Source organism: Schistocerca gregaria, chromosome 2 (genome assembly GCF_023897955.1).
Source record: "Schistocerca gregaria isolate iqSchGreg1 chromosome 2, iqSchGreg1.2, whole genome shotgun sequence".
NCBI classification, from domain to species: domain Eukaryota; kingdom Metazoa; phylum Arthropoda; class Insecta; order Orthoptera; family Acrididae; genus Schistocerca; species Schistocerca gregaria.
In genome coordinates this window covers 459,525,493-459,543,047 of record NC_064921.1, presented here as the reverse complement: position 1 = coordinate 459,543,047, position 17,555 = coordinate 459,525,493, and the positions used below count along the sequence as shown (strand labels likewise).

Sequence of the window (17,555 nt, the reverse complement as noted above, 5' to 3'; positions counted from 1 at the left end):
TTAATCTTCCACAAACATGGGTGGTTTCTATGTATTTCAATGAATTCACTTACAAACTCTCGAGAACACTGACGAGTATCAGTCATTTTAATGCCCTATGCGCACAAATACAAACACTAGACTGAGCAAACAGCTGTTTAGCGTCAGATTTGCGGCGATCTCCTGTCCACACGCTCCAACTTGTCTGCGCAGATGTGGTTTGAACCCACAGATTTGAGAGGTTTCGCTCAAACCTCCAACTCCAACTTCCAGGTTTGCACACACCTCAGTTTGGTGCAAATCTTCTGTCCACACGCAACGATCTGTCTGCGCAGATGTTATGTGCGCAGACATTTGCGCAGACAGATCGTTAGACCGTGAAAAAAATGACATCTCGTATGTTTGGGATAAAATCTTTGGTTTGTTTATATGTGTTGGCAATCAGCAGCAGAAGCATTGCTAGTGTCGTGTTATTGAGGATTAGTTGTTGATGGTTGAGAAGTGTGTATTTTTTGTGTGAAAAATGAATGGACGTGCATCATTAGTTTGGCAAGTACTTATTGCTGTTTGTAGCACTTGAATTTAGACAATGTCTCTCCAGTTGGCCACGAAGGAATCGGGACACTATACCGAGGATCAGATACGCTCTGCTTACAATGAACTGCAGAAAGAGGAAGTAAGTGCTCATGTTTGAAATACACCAGTCTGAAAGTGTTTGTAACAACAGTTGTATTGTTGCAGATGGGAATTGCTGTTACCGTCCCCTCAGTTGTCAAAGTTCGCCAATAAAATAGAGATTAGTATTGTCGTTGTTGCTGTTGTTTTATACATTCATGGATAACTTTTTACAAAGTATTGCAGTTTTACGACGGAAAATAACACAATTCATACACACAGGCATTTACTTAGTTAAAGGTATAGTTTGACAGAGATAGTACAGGCTGGTTGGTTGATTTGGAGGAAGGTACCAAACAGCGAGGTCATCGGTCCCATCGGATTAGGGAAGGATAGGAAGGAAGTAGGCCATCCCGGCATTTGCCGAATTGATTTAGGGAAATCACGGAAAACCTAAATCAGGATGGCCGGATGTGGGATTAAACCGTCGTCCTCCAGTGAGCCCATCTCCCTCGGTGATGGTAGAGTTTGTCGTCCGAGTTCTAATGGTAGAAACCACCCTACCATTTGGGGCGGTAATTTAGGGAAACCCATATCATAATGGTCTTAGGGGGGTTAAAGCCTCCCTCCTCGTTAATAGTGACCTAAATAATGTGTGGACATAGCGTTAAACATGCAGTTTTCTGAATAGAAAAATGATAAAAGTAAAGGCATAAAATGACAGAAAACAACCACAACACTGGGTCCAGGGTCTGCAAGATTTCTGGAGTGGTTCGCACTGTAGTGTTGATAGTATTTAAGTTAAATAAGCTGGTGTATGTCACTTTGTTACAATGCTAGGTTAGAGTGACAGGCTGATTGAGGTCTAGGTTACGTTACATAGCTGTGAGTGGGAGAAGCCATTGAAACTGATTGGTTAGTCAAGTTGTGGTAACGGATTAATCTGTGGCATAACCTGATGCCTAGATTTGTCCGATGCTTATTGCACTTTGGTATTTGAAATACAGTTTCCGTTACAAAAATTAAAACTGTGAAATCCATTCATGAAACCATATTTTAGAATATGGAGACGTCCTCTGTGATTATTCTGATTGTGTAAATGTTCCCTGTGAACTGTGAGCTTTGCTGAGATAGGGTGGCTAGTGTGCATCAACAATACAGATAACAATATCATTGATGCAGTTGCAAAAAAGAGGGTATCTATAGAGAGGTCAAACCAACCTATAGTTCCTGAAGAGGGGCAGCAGTACTTTCAACCCATCCAGGGGCAGCAGTCTGGATGTGTGACTGATCTGGTCTTGTAACATTAACCAAAATGGCTTAGCTATTGTGGTACTGTAGTTGGCTGCAAACAGGTGGGAACTATAGCCGTTACTTTTCCCAATGACACACAGCTTTACTGTACAGCTTAATGAAGATGGCATTGTCATGGGTACAATGTTCTGGAGATAAATAGCCCCAGTTTGGATCTATGAGAGGCAAGTACTTGGAAGGATATCATAATCTGAAAAAATACCTTGCATTCTACAGGTTGGAGTGTGGAATATTAGATCCCTTAATGGGTAGGTAAGTTAGAGAATTTAAAAAGGGAAATGAATTGGTAGGAGTTTGAGCTACTGGAAATTAATGAAGTGTGGTGGCAGGAAGAACAGGACTTTGGTGAGGTGAGTACAGGGTTATCAATACAAAATGAAATAGGGGTGATGTAGAAGCAGGCTAATAATGACTAAGAAAAGAGAACACAGGTAAGCTTCTGTGACAGCAAGGTTAACATGCCATCACAGCCAAAATAGACACGAAGACAATACCCGCCACAGTAGTAAAAGTTTACTGTAGATGCAAAATAATTCTGCAGATGATAATGAGATTAAATAAATCTATGATGTATCAAAGAAAATTATTCAGATAATTAAGTGAGATGAAAATTTAATTGAGATGAGTGACTGAAATTTGGTAGTGCAAAAAGGAAGAGAAGAAATATGATATGAGAACATGGAAAAGAGTAAATGAATGAAAAAGGACACCATCTGATATAATTTTACATGGAGCATAATTTAATCATTTAAACACATTGTTTAAGAATCTTGAAAGAATGCTGTATACATGGTTTGAGGTAGAGACAGCAATGACATAAACATTGAATCTAGTGTGCGAGGCATATCGTACAGGAAAAATACCTGCAGAGTTCGGTAAGAATGTAACAATTCTAATTTTAAAGAAGGTAGGTGCTGATCAGTCAGGATAGTACTAAACTACCAGTTTAATAATTCATGGATGCAAAATATTTATTTACAGAAAAATGGAAAAAGTGCTAAAACTAAACATCAGGTAGACCAGTGTGGGTTCTGTAAAAATGTAGGAACATGCAAGGAAGATAGGTTGAAAAACGCAAACCTACATTTATAGCATTTGTAGATTCAGATAAAGTTTTTAAGAATGTTCACTGGACTACACTGTGAAATTTTGAAGATAGCACGAATAAAATGTAGTGAGGGAAATGTTGTTTACAGCTTGTACAGAAGCAGACTGCAGTTAAATATGAGTCATAAGACTTGAAAGGGAAGCTGTAGCTGAGAAGGTGTGAGACATGGTTGTAATGTATCTGTGAAGCTGTTCAGTCTATACAAAGGGGAAATTTGAAAGGAAATTAAACTTCAGAGAGAAGAAAAAGAAAAAAAAACTTTAAGTTTTCTGGTGACTTGTAATTCTGTTAGAGATGGCAAAAGGCTTGGAATAGCACTTGAACTTGTAAGATAAACATTATCAAAAGTAAAACACCAGGGTAATGGAATGCAGTTAAATTAAATTGTGTTATACTGAGGAAATTAGGTTAGGAAATGAGACACTAAAAGTAGTAGATGAGTTTTGCTAATTGAGCAACAAAATAAATGATAATGGCCGAAGTAGAAAGTATCCAAGATGCAGAGTGGCTGCAGCCAGAAAAGCATTGCTGGAAAAAAATGAAATTGTTAACACCTAATACCAAATTAAGTGTTAGGGAGGCTTTTCTAAAGGTGTTTGTCTAGAGCGCAGCCTTGTATGGAAGTGAAATTTGGATGATGAGCAGTTCAGACAAGAAGAGAATAGAAGTTTTAAAGTGTGGCGGTATAGAAGAATGCTGAGGATTAGCTGGGTAGACTGAATAGCAGCTGAAGACATACTGAATCAAATAAGAGGGGGGGGGGGGGGGAGTAAATATTTGTCACAACTTGACTAAAAGAAGAGATCAGTTAATAATACACATTCCGAGGCAAAGAGGAATAGTTGGTTATTAACTGATGGGAGGAATTGTGGGGGGAGGTGGGAATTATAGATAAAGGCTAAGGCTTGAATACAGTAAGTAGGTTCAAATGGATGCTGTGATGAAAAGGCTTCCACAGGATAGACTAGGACAGAGAGCTGCAACAAGCCATGACAACAACAGCAACATTTATGTGTATTGTACAACAACAAGAACAATGAGGTCCATTTTGAGGATTTTATCCGATATTATGTATGCAAAACTTACAGGCACACAAACATGAACTAGAGATGTGATGTGAAATTCATATAGTATGAATAACCCCTTCCTATTCCATTAATCAGTTTCCTCGGCACTGTCAATTCCCTTGGGCCTAGCTATTAGAGATAAGGTAATTTAAGACCTTTAAGCAACTCAGTACATATTTGTGTAACTCATTTACAGCAATTCACATTATGCACACTGGTGTTAATTTGGTTATTTAACAATTTTCTTAACTGTTTATTGAATTTGTCGTAACACATTATGAGTGATTCTGTAGAGTAAACTTACTCCAGGACAATGTCATACCATCTCAACATTCTTCACCTTTCTAACAGTTGGACTTGTAGTTCCACTAGCTATAAAAATTTTAGACTCGTGATTGATTTTGGGTGATAACAGAACTGATCTTGACTTGTTCATGGAACTTTACTGACTGTTCACCCTACAAACCAATTTATAGCAGAGAACTTATGGTACCAGTGTTATTGTATTCTTTTTGTGTTACTTTCTGGTACATTTATTTTCCACAAACTGTCACAGTTATTGTAGCAAAGCATACTTGGTATTGATGTTATTTGTCTTTCATATTATTCCATTCATGGATGCTTCACTGGACAGGCAATTGTCTGTACTTTCTATATGTGCCCTAATCTCAAAATTTTTATCAATTTCGTTTTTCAGTATAAGATGAAAGGTATTATGTTTATAAAATTATTGTGTGAACAGGTATTGGAATTTAAGAACAGTTTTACACAATCCTTGGTTCATCTTCTTAAAGGCTGCCTACTATGTCTGTAGAATTTGTTATGCTACATGTACATTATACAAGGCTCTGTCAGTAATAGCTGACTTTGGGTTTGGTGAAACCAATAATTCCATGCTGGGTTCTGTGACCACCATCAGTTTTCCATTAGTGTAACTTCTGGATAGGCTTCAGCAACTGTGCAGTTTGACAATAGACTCGTATGTCTGTCAGGGGACAGAGATCCTGGCTAAACCAACCAGGCTGTGAGTAAGAAACAAACCTCTAATGAAATACTTCATTAAAGCTAGAGAAATACATTTCTTTTTGCAGAGGGAAGAAAAATGTCTAGCAGACTATTAAGTCAACAATATTTACATCATAATTTGAATAGCTAACACGAATTCTTTATAGACGAATGGAAAAAACTAGTAGAAGCCGACCTCGGGGAAGATCAGTTTGGATTCCGTAGAAATACTGGAACACATGAGGCAATACTGACCTTACGACTTACCTTAGAAGAAAGATTAAGGAAAGGCAAACCTATGTTTCTAGCATTTGTAGACTTAGAGAAAGCTTTTGACAATGTTGACTCGAATACTCTCTTTCAAATTCTAAAGGTGGCAGGGGTAAAATACAGGGAGCGAAAGGCTATATACAATTTGTACAGAAACCAGATGGCAGTTATAAAAGTCGAGGGACATGAAAGGGAAGCAGTGGTTGGGAAGGGAGTAAGACAGGTTTGTAGCCTCTCCCCGATGTTATTCAATCTGTATATTGAGCAAGCAGTAAAGGAAACAAAAGAAAAATTCAGAGTAGGTATTAAAATCTATGGAGAAGAAATAAAAACTTTGAGGTTCACCTATGATATTGTAATTCTGTCAGAGACAGCAAAGGACTTGGAAGAGCAGTTGAACGGAATGGACAGTGTTTTGAAAGGAGGGTATAAGATGAACATCAACAAAAGCAAACCGAGGATAATGGAATGTAGTCAAATTAAGTTGGGTGATGCTGAGGGAATTAGATTAGGAAATGAGACACTTAAAGTAGTAAAGGGGTTTTGCTATTTGTGGAGCAAAATAACTGATGATGCTCGAAGTAGAGAGGATATAAAATGTAGACTGGCAATGGCAAGGAAAGCGTTTCTGAAGAAGAGAAATTTGTTAACTTCGAGTATAGATTTAAGTGTCAGGAAGTCATTCCTGAAAGTATTTGTATGGAGTGTAGCCATGTATGGAAGTGAAATATGGACAATAAATAGTTTGTACAAGAAGAGAATAGAAGCTTTCGAAATATGGTGCTACAGAAGAATGCTGAAGATTAGATGGGTAGATCACATAACTAATGAGGAGGTGTTGAATAGGGTTGGGGAGAAGAGAAGTTTGTGGCACAACTTGATGAGAAGACGGGATCGGTTGGTAGGACATGTTCTGAGGCATCAAGGGATCACCAATTTAGTATTGGAGGGCAGCGTGGAGGGTAAAAATCGTAGAGGGAGACCAAGAGATGAATACACTAAGCAGATTCAGAAGGATGTAGGTTGCAGTAGGTACTGGAAGATGAAGAGGCTTGCACAGGATAGAGTGGCATGGAGAGCTTCATGAAACCAGTCTCAGGACTGAAGACCACAACAACAACAACAAAAATTTGAATAATTATGATGATAACAAGATACTCAGTGATTAGGCAGAGAGGGTGTGCAATGCTGAGTGGTTGCAGTATCATTTCTGCATTCCCCTGTGTGCCATCATTTGAGTGTTATATGGAGGGACAAGAGGTCAGCACAGTGTGATAACAGTCTTTTTCAGCTTTCTAGGACCCATTACCTCTCATTCAACTAGTAGCTTGCTAAGCCTCACAAGGCTGAGTGTATCCAATCCCACTCCCCTCTCCAAGGGAAAATCCCTGGTAGTACCAGGAATTGAATGTGGGTCCTCTGTGTGGCAGTCAGGTGTGCTAACTGCCCAGCTGTGGAGATGGACAAGCAAAAGAGCTGTGAATACTAATACATCCTTGACAGAAAATTGAGCAATTGAAGCTTGAGCAGACACATATACCTGCATGTGATCCTGCAGATCTACTACTGCTAAGTCAGTTGCCTCTCAGGACACCAGACCATGCTAAAACATTCACAAAGACAGCCATTCAAAAAATTTTCATAAAAGCCTCTGACCACACTACATTTGTTCTGCATAATGGATGAGATGATAACCCTCCAGCATTGTCCATGGACTTGGTGGTTAGCATCATGGAACCAATAAATCTCTTGGCTGAGGACCCAGCTCAAATTGTCCGGCTCGATGAAAGACAAAAGAAAGCGAAAAGCCTCGCTTGTAATATGACTCTCTTATTCCACTGCAACAGAAATAGGCTCAAGTAACATCTGCAGGAATTGAGACACTTAGTGCAGGATAGACTCTTGTGTTTGTGCATCCAGGAGGCTCATTTTAAAAATTCTGATGTTCTCCGCTCTAAAGACTCTGATGCTCTCCACAGGAAGGACATCACCAGTGCACCTAGTGGGTTAACTATCTGTCATCATGTGATTGCTCTCTGACACTGCCACATGCTCCTCTTCTGCACCTAATTGCACATAGTGTGCTACAAGGTGAGGCCCAAAAAAAGCTAGAATCTAAATGTTGGGCATACATGCTTTTTAGATACCCATTTTGGTGTTAGTTTGGGGTCTCCCACATCACTCAGTTAGCTGGAATCAGTTGGAGTTAAATTGTTTGTTTGTGGTGCTCTGTTGTTTGCGTTCTTATTTCAACCCTTTGGTGATTAATGACATGGCTGACAAGAAGGAACAAGAATGAAAATTTGCTTTCTTTTAGGGAAAACTGCAGCAGAGGCTATTGGGATGCTTCGACAAGCCTTTAATGATGATGCTGTAGGGAAATCACAGGTCTACAAGTGGTTTTCTCATTTCAAATCTGTCAGTGTGTCAACTGAAGACATGCCATGCCAAGATAGACCTTCGACAGTGAAAAACGTTGAAAACATTGCCACAATCAAGTGTGCAATTGATGAAGATCGTCGAAGGACCAATGACCAAATGTCTGAAAAAATGAAAGTGTCATGTAGCACAGAGAATTGTAACCGGAGATTTGCATGCAAGATGGGTGTCTGCAAAATTTGTTCCTTGCTTGCTCACAGATGACCGAAGAGAAAAGTGTGTGAATGTTTGCTGCAACTTGAAGAGTGAAATGTAGACTGATCAAAATTTTCGTAAAATAATTGTGTCGGGGGGGGGGGTGAGAGTTGGTACTAAGGGTGCAATCCATAGTCAAAGCAAGTGTTGAACCAGTGGAAAACTAGCTATGTCACAATAACCCAAGGAAGTCCTTCAAGTGCGATCCACTGTGAAAACAGTATTGATCCTTTTTTTATATCAGTGGCATTAGTTCTTTCCTCCAGGACAAACAGTGAACCAACATTTTTATCTCGATGTGCTACTTAGATTACATGACAGTGTGCGACAAAAAGGACAGAAAAGTGGAGAAATGGGAACTGGTTGCTCCTCCATGACAATGCCGCATCCCACACAGCTCTGACAGTTCATGGTTTAAAAAAATCTGAAAGGAAAGTGATTAAGTGATGTGTATAACGTCAAAGAAAACACGCTAACGTCTTTGAAGAGTAACCCGCCTCATGAGTTCCAGGACTGTTTTCAGTTGTGGCAAAAGCATTGTGATAAGTGCATTGATGCATATGGACACTACTCTGAAGCAGACTGAAGTACTATAAATGTAAATTTCATTAAAATTCAGAATAACAAAAATTTTGCTTATTTTTGTGTTCTCCCTTGCATGTGAATATGCAACCATCTGCTCCAGATGTCAAGCTTTAGAGGATATCTCTGTTATGTAAAGATGTTTGTCATATTTAGCAATACTTACAGGGTTATGGTCAGCCATCGGCCTTTTGTTATACACTCGAACATTAACACACTCTGCTCTGTGAGAAGTTCTCAGTGGCCTACACTACAGTGACTACTTCACAGTGTGAGTGCAAATGTGTGACAGAGCAGTGCTGCAAAATAAAGCCACCAAGTCAACTGCTTAGTATGTTAAATTGGCACTGTACAGGCAACTGACAGTGCATGTAAAACTGGATACAGTCATAGTATCAGCTTGATTCTTTACACCATTGATGCATCTGTGTCGAAGTTTGTGCTGAATCTTAGGAGACAACTCATTTTCTGATGGATTCTGAAGGATATTGAGTACCTGCTTTACAATGTAGCTACTAGGCTCAGTAGAGGTTAAAACAAAGACCATCTCTTGAACAGCTTAGAGTCTTTCTTGTGATGGCTGGAAAAAGTTGCTGAACTCAACTACCCAGTCCAAAAATATTGTGTATGTATCTGTAGCCACTAGGATTATTTGTGGGAGGAATGGGAAGTGCACTGTTAATACATTTTACAGTACTGTAATAAGCATCAAGACTCTCCTGATCCACCAAGGAGACATTGCCCATAGTGGAGCCATTTGCTCAAATCATTGGCATCATCAACCAGGACCCAAAATGCCACTACTACTATGAATTTGTTAGGAGAGGTAGCTAAAAAAAGAAGTCGATTACCGGATGTTACGGCACCTCACAGTGAATTCTAAAGAAGTCCTAATTGGCTTTGTTAACTTAACATTAGTGACAAGACTGTTCTGTAACTCTTGGTAGGGGTGCTCACCACATCCAAGTCATATGATAAATGATATATGCCATAGTAAATGGCAGCAGCACAGGGAACTCCACTGGTTTTTGCTGGGTAAGGAACTGATGAACCCATTGTCTCAGATCTGATGTGTGCCATCAGCCCTCTGTAACAATAAGCTCTGAACATTCTTTTCTGACCACTGTGTGACACTGCAGGGAAATATTGCATGTTATGGGGAATGTCTGACTTGATTGCCTTGATCACATGGATAGTACAAACTCTTTGAAGAAACCTGAAGATGAGATGCTTGCTGATAGGGTGGAGGATGGATGTTGAGTCAAAACAGACGTTAGTGGGCAATTTGTGAAGCCTCCGCCCCACACAAATGGTACAACCACATTAAGAGAAGTGACTATTTAAGCCATATGAACATACACAAACTGTGATGTGACCAGACAACAGTAACAGAACACAAATCAGCTGTACAATTTTTTCCAATAATTAAGAGAGAAGAATATATGCTAGAATGTTTCTGTATTCAGGAAGCTTGTGTGGGACAGCAGGAACCCTCAAATCAATGAAACACCTCTGAAATCAGTCACTGCTGCAGACTGCAAAATCTCTTGGTGGATAGTCAATCGTGATGGAGTTGCACAGTGGTCCAAATTTCAATTTAGCTGTTGTGACATGCAGGGACATAATAGAGCTTGACGCAAGTGAATTAAAGGAAGTATGTGACGCTGATGAAGTGCTTGATGTACATAACTTCACGAAAAAATCAACTGAGGACAGCAAAAGACAGCTCCTTTTGTTTTGACTTCAGATATGCCTATTCTTCCTGAAAATAATGTGTGCTATAATTCAGCTGTACGTACAAAATTGTTTTGCGTTATTTAAACATTATCATATCATGCACACTACACTGCCATTTAAGGTTCTGCTAACTGATGTTTATTGTTGCGAAATTGCCCATGAACCTAGCACTGCATGTATCTCCTCCCTCATTAGTTAATTGTGGTGAGATCCTTGCTCCATGGAGTCAAACTTAAAAGTGACGGAGCGAGGACCATGTAGTAAACTGAAAGTGACTTAAAAGGCAAAACACTAACTTTCTTCACAACATCCACTTTGACCACAGTGAAAAAGCGCTGGCACATAAAGTTACCACAGCAACATGGACTGAGATAGTTATTGCACAACATACCATGGTACAGTTGTAAAACCTTCACATTCAACAGCAAAATCCAAACAGGAAGCAAAGGAGATTTACCGGATAATATTTGTAACGGATTCGTGGGGAAGAACAACTCCTCAGCTTCTGGGTGTGACAACTTAAATCCTTTTTCCAACTCGGATTCACGTGGTCCTTTTCCAAGGCATGGCATTGATTTCCACCTCTCTGAAGCCAACATTCAAACCCCAGTCCATATAAACCCTTCCAATAGGCAGTGATACATAATCATTGAGAGCTGCAACTCCTTCCATATCAAACACTCCCTTCCCTACAGTTCAGGCATCCACAGCAAATGGCGGTATCTCTCAACATCTACACCAACATTGTTTCCTAGGCTTTCCTCTGCTGCAGCTACCCCACAAATCTTATTCACAAACAGATCTGGTCAGTATCCTCCATCACATCACCACACGGACTATTCGGATGCTCCCACCAGACACTACCCCTAACCCCCCCCCCTCCCCTCCACTATGATCTTTCCCCAGAGATCAGAAAATGACAGAGTACGATGTGAAGGCTGAATAGAGAGAAGAAAGTGAATAGTGTATTTAAGAGTTAAAGTTTGGAGATAGGTGGTGGCGAGGAGCTAGTGTTTTATGCCTGTATGTGTGAGAGACTTATTTGATTTAAATTTAATCAGTGTGTGTGAAAAAAGTTTGATTTTTGCTATTAGTGTTTATGTGTCATAGTGTTCCAGAAGAGTGAGGTGCCTGCTGTTATTAGCTCTGATTGTTTCCATTTAATTTTGTCATTGGTGAGTGATGTATTCAATTAAAAAGTTCCACTAGAGTCAAATGGGTGGTATTGTACTTCCACATTCTGATGTGTTCATTGTGTATTACCTCAAGAGCCCTGCTAGTCTTAATATCTTTCACAATTCTAAGAGCTTCGTTGGTAGATACCTGACGCCTAAATTTAGGTTTATGCTTCTTCTAGTTTAGTAACCTATGTCAATACCTCATATTCTCATTACATGACCTACTTTGTCTGTTTGGTGTTCTTGGTTGTTTTAGCGTGTCTTGTTGGTGATTCCTGGTTTACTGTTGTAGCTTCTGTCTGTTTCATTTTGTTAATGTATAGCTGTCGTGGTTACAAGCTTTTGGTGTTGTCATGTTGATAGTCCTGCTTCTCCTTCTCCTTAATGCTGGGAAAAAAGTTAGTACGCCCCTCTTTGTATATGTTTTTCATATAGAATTCAAAACAGTTGTTTCTGTAAGTGCTTCGTTATTAATGCTGTCTGCTGTTAGTGAAACCTTGTCAGTTAACTGTGTATTCTTGAGCTGTCTTTTAAGGACAGTATAGTTTCTTATAGGTATATCGTATTTGCTCTCAATAATAAATGTCGGTAGTGCTGCTGGACGGGGGTGGCTCTTTTTTATGTGACATAAAATATGGATTTGCCTAAATGTTGGTTTTAGCAATGGAAACCACCTTTCCTCTATATACTTTGCTCATTAGCAGAAATGGACATTCTATTGTTCATATTTAAGACTTCTTTGTGCAATAAACCTATCCAGATAAGAATATAAATTTGAAATTTTTGTGGTAATTGTTCTTTACATCTGTGTGTCATATATTAAAACACATTGTCAACAGTAAGTACACCTGTGACAAGAATAATTATTGGAGAAGATGAAGGCACTCCATTTGAGATTTTACAGTCCTTATGAAGTTAGCTGCATCTTGTTGTTTCCAAAAGTGTAACAGCAAAATAGCAAAATAATGCTGCAGCTATTTCCTTTATAGCAGGTAAATAGTTCATGGGAATTTAGATGTTTGTGGCTTGTTCAGTTGATTTCATATTTTTATCAACTGTACTTTTTGGTATGTGGTTCTGTTTTATGGTATCATGCAGCAGCATGTATAGTACTTCAAAAATTGTTTTGTAAATCTCTTATCGCCATATTCTCATATGTGTTAAAACTTTTTAGATGATTTTTGTAATTATCTGCAAGTTGTAAGTTTTGTATTGTTGGTTTCTGCAGTGCTATATAAAAGTTTATAAATGATAAAACAAAATCAGCCCAAAAAAACTTTGGTATAATGATGCTCACTATTTTATGCCTGATGCATATATAGAAAAATATAATTACTTGCCCTTTGTATCTATGGTAGAAAAATATAATTCTCAGTAACTTCAATGTCAAGTATTTATCATTCACCAAATCTAAATTAGTGCCATGAGTTTGATGGAGGCTTAGTTACTGCTAATAGCTTAAGATTTAGTACAAGTTGTCATGCCTGAGCTGTAAAGCCTTGCTTTCTAGGCAGCTGTGGGTGAGCCTGACTTCAGATCCAACAACTGTGATTCAGGTAACTGCTGGCTCTCCTCTACCACTATCTGAGGCTCATGATTCTGCACGTAGTACAGCATGCTATGAACTTTTAAATTAAATACTCATAGAATGTTTTTATTCAGCACAACAGGCAGGATAATTTCTCAGCTTGTGGAGGGAGGAAAGTTTGAAATGTCTCCTTGACACAGGAAAGGACTGAATATGCCCGAGTAGTAACACACAGTCCCATTAATGAGCTGTAGAGAAAAGACTTGGAGTGAAATGATTGGCCAACTGTTACCTGATCCGTTCACTTAGCCACTCTCATTGTGGGTTAAGGAGTTGTTGATCCGCGATTGATGGAATATTTTTAGTCATGCACTGAAGAAACTGATATAGGCTTGTGTATTCAAATACAGAGACATGTAAACAGGCAGACTGCAGCATCGCTCTCGGCAATGCCTATATAAGACAACAAGTGTCTGGCGCAGTTGTTAAATTGATTATTGCTGCTACAATGGCAGTCTATCAAGATTTAAGTGAGTTTGAACATGGTGTTATAGTCAACGCATGAGTGATGGGACAGAGCATCTCCGAAGTAGTGAAGAAGTGGTGATTTTTCCGTACAACCATTTTATGAGTGCACCGTGAAAATCAGGAATCCAGTAAAACATCCAATCTCCAACATGGCTGAAGCCGGAAAAAGATCGTGCAAGTACGGGACCAACGATGACTGAAGAGAGTTGTTTAATGTGATAGAAGAGCAACCCTTCTACAAATTGCTGCAGATTTCACTGCAAGTGTCAGCATGCAAGCCATTTAACAAAACATCAATTATATGTGCATTAGGAGCTGAAGGCCCACTCGTGTACCCTTGATGACTGCACAACACAAAGCTTTATGAATCGCCTGGGCCCACCAACACCAGCATTGAATTGTTGAAACATGTTGGACTGGAAAACACATTGCCTGGTCAGATGAGTCTCATTTCAAATTGTATTAAGTGGATGGACGTGTACAGATGTGGAGACAACCTCATGAATCATGGACCCTGAATGTCAGCAGGGGACTGTTCAAGCTGGTGGAGGCTCTGTAATGGTGTAGGGCATGTACAGTTGGAGTGATATGTCTAGATATGATTCTGACAGGTGACATGTTTGTAAGTATCCTGTCTGATGACCTGCATCCATTCAGGTCCATTGCGCATTCCAGCAGAACAGTGCGACACCCCACACATCCAGAACTACTAAAAAGTGACTCCTTCTGAGTTTAAACTCTTCCACTGCCACTAAAATCCCCAGACATGAGCATATCGGGGATGCCTTGCAACATACTGTGCCACTAAAATACCCAGACATGAGCATATCGGGGATCCTTGCAACATTCTGTGCAAGTATACTCCAACAGACTTGTGGACAGCCCTGCAGAATTCACGGTGTCAGTTCCCTCTAGCACTACTTGAGACATTAGTCGAGTCCATGCCACATCGTGTTGCGGCACTTGTGCGTACCCACAGGGGCCCTACACGATATTAGGCAGTTACACCAGTTTCTTTGGCTCTTCAGTGTAGATCAGATGTACATTACTACTTGGAGGCATAGTATTCTAGGACAGCTCCACCAAAGAGATTTTTATGCCTATCTGCCTGTATTCATTTTTTTTCCTTTTTAACTACTGTGTTGATAAAATTCTGTCTGTGAGTTTTGAGTAGCAAATTGGTTTCCTTGAAGGGAGTATTTTAAGTGTAAAGTCTCTTTAGCATAGCAGAGTCCACTGTAAGGAGCCCTGCCCAGTGCTCCTTTTCACTCATCTATGCATGGCTTCTTGCTATGGTGTGTGGTGGTTGTGGCATGAAAAGCGCCATGTGCCACATTTTAATTTACAGTGTTTTTTAAATATTCAGTCAAAAGGGCAGATTAATTTATCTGTTCATTGGCCATCTGTTTTAGCTGACAATAAGACATATGGTGTACAAATTTCAGGATTATGTGAAACATCCAAGTGGTTCTCATTAAGTATAAGGGTAAAGCACCAGGGGTGATCCTTCAATATAGAATTGTGGGAAATAGTTTATATCCAGAAAGAAAAACTGCTTTTTGCTCTCATCTTGGTCTTCTATCAGAGTTAGAATGCATTTTGTAGGCGACAAGTGTATCAAATTCACTCTTGAAACCAATTCATTTTATGAACAAACTATATATTCCTGGAAAACCTTTAGAGGTATGTAATGGGATTTATTTATGTATGTATTTATTTTACTAATATATCTGTGGTTTTGTGATGATAAAATATGTCATGTTGCAAAGACAAGTGTAATAGGTCTGTCCCTGTCTCTCTAGTTTTGATAGGCTATATTTTGCAGCTATTAGACTCTATTTTGGTGGCTTTGCTGAGAGAATACTCTTCACTGTGAAAATAACATAATATGAATTTGTCTCTCTTATGATTTTCAAATATTACTTTAGTTACTTAATCAAAGAATAAAAATGACACTTTGAAATAATAACATCACAAGTCAAAGTACTTTGATTTATTGTTCCTTTAGCATGTAACGCACTTCCCTAACAATGCCTACACTTATCCAATCTTTAACATTATTTTTGTTTCACATTCACACTAAGCAACCATTACTTCATTGCATTTCCACATTAAGTAAACAGGTAATTGACAATCATAGGCATAACACTTTTAACTATTAAATCCACTTTCTATCAAATTCTGCACATTACTTATCCGCAGCATGTGCCCTCTCCAAAAGGAAGCTCAACACCGACACTATGGCATATTCGAAGATGGCGCATGACCGCTAGTGCTAATTCATTGTTTTCATTAAGTGCATCCAACAGGCTGTGGTGCACAAAAGCAAGGAAAAAGGTTCGGTGCAGTTGACGTGGACATCCAGACATTCGGAATCCCTCCTTCCACACATAAGACTTTGTAGTATGAGCTATCCTCTAAACATATTCGTCGATTGGAAGAGCTCTCAGTGGCCTTACCCTATGCCATCTTGCTGCCCATCACTGTCACTGCCGCTACGGCTGTCACCATCGCTGCTGTCTGTCCCTGTCCCTGTTGCTGCTGCTGCTGCCACCCACTGCCAGTGCCCGCCGCCACTGCACATCGCTGTCTTCCTCTTCTGGGTCAGCTGTCATCTGCCTGCCTGAGCCGCCTGCCGCCATCATTGTTGAGTCGCTGTCCTTCCTTGCTGTCACTGCCCATCATCTTCATCACCATCCTCCTGTTGTTTCTCTGACTTTGTCTGCTGTTTCATCTCCGCACTCATCGTTTTGCTTCCTACCTCAGTAACACCTGTTGCTGGTAAGCTCACCTCCCTTTCATCATGGACAGCCCAATTACCACCATTATATACACCTCCCCTTCGCTGCCCCCACCATCACTTCATTAAATTCCTCCTCTGCCCCACCTCCTTACGTCCAGCCCCCCCCCCCCTTCATTACAGGCTCCTCCCCTTCCATCTCCTCCCCCACATTATATCCACACATCTACCATTCTGCTCCCACTCCCACCTGTCCTCAAGAGTTTCTGCCCCGTCCCCAGTTACCCTACAGCTCCACCACCTTCTTCACCTGCCCGGGTTGTAGCCTGCTGGACCGCAGTGGCCACCACAACCATTTCATGTAGGCACCTCCACACCCCAAGAAGGGCGTGCCTCCCATCACCTCCTGCTCCATGCCATCACTCACCCTTCTTCTCAGGTCTCCCTCAGCAAAAAAATCCCTAAATGGGCTATTTTTGACCCTCCACCAAAAATCTACCACCTGTCCCCATTCTTTCTGACTCCACTGTGGATACCAACCATATTCCCACATCCCAACCCCCTGCCATGCACACCTTCCTGCTCTCCTGTCCTGACCCCAAGTTCTTTGAAACCCATGCCCCCACCTTAGAAATTCGTAAATACTTCCCCAGTGCCCCCATTTCTCAACTCATTCTCCACAAGGACTCCATCCTCATAAAATCCCCCAGTCCCTTTCTCCATGTCAACCTCCTCAAAAAGATCACCTCCCCTTTGGCCCCCATGCCACCCTCACACTCTTCCTTACCACCTCCTCCCCTCACCAGCACTCCTCTCCCCTGCTCACTGTCCTCCAACCTTCACTGCCGTAATCATGAACTGAAGCCCCATGGTCATGGAAGCAGAGGTGTTGATGGAACTGAACGCCCACCTCGACCTCGAAATCCATTCTGCCTGCCACGTTTATAATGATTCCAGACCCACCTGCCTCATGGGTGTGTTTACCTCGAAATCCATTCTGCCTGCCACGTTTATAATGATTCCATACCCACCTGCCTCATGGGTGTGTTCACAGAATCTGCCTCCTCCATTGGCCACCTACTTACCCAGGGAGCCATTATCTAGAGCTGCTGCCATTCTTATTGACCTTTCCTATCCTCCCTCCCTCCTTGGTGCCAAAATTGCCTGTATTACACCAATCACCTCACTTCTGCTGGTAAAAATCCTCCCACCTACACCCATTGCAAAGCCTGTCATTTCCTCGAGCAGTGTCCAAGCCTCACCTACCACC

The 17,555-nt window shown here is 40.5% G+C and overlaps 1 protein-coding gene across 1 annotated transcript in view; it reads left to right on the top strand.

Moving 5' to 3' along the window:
- The first annotated feature begins 321 nt into the window (after window positions 1-321).
- The window catches only part of LOC126325794 (conserved oligomeric Golgi complex subunit 4), a 144,674-nt gene continuing 127,440 nt past the window's right edge, over window positions 322-17,555 (top strand). Inside the window, exon 1 of the mRNA XM_049995280.1 lies at window positions 322-655. Within this exon, the coding sequence (XP_049851237.1) occupies window positions 569-655 (87 nt within the window). The 5' untranslated portion in view covers window positions 322-568. The remainder of the gene's footprint in view (window positions 656-17,555) is intronic.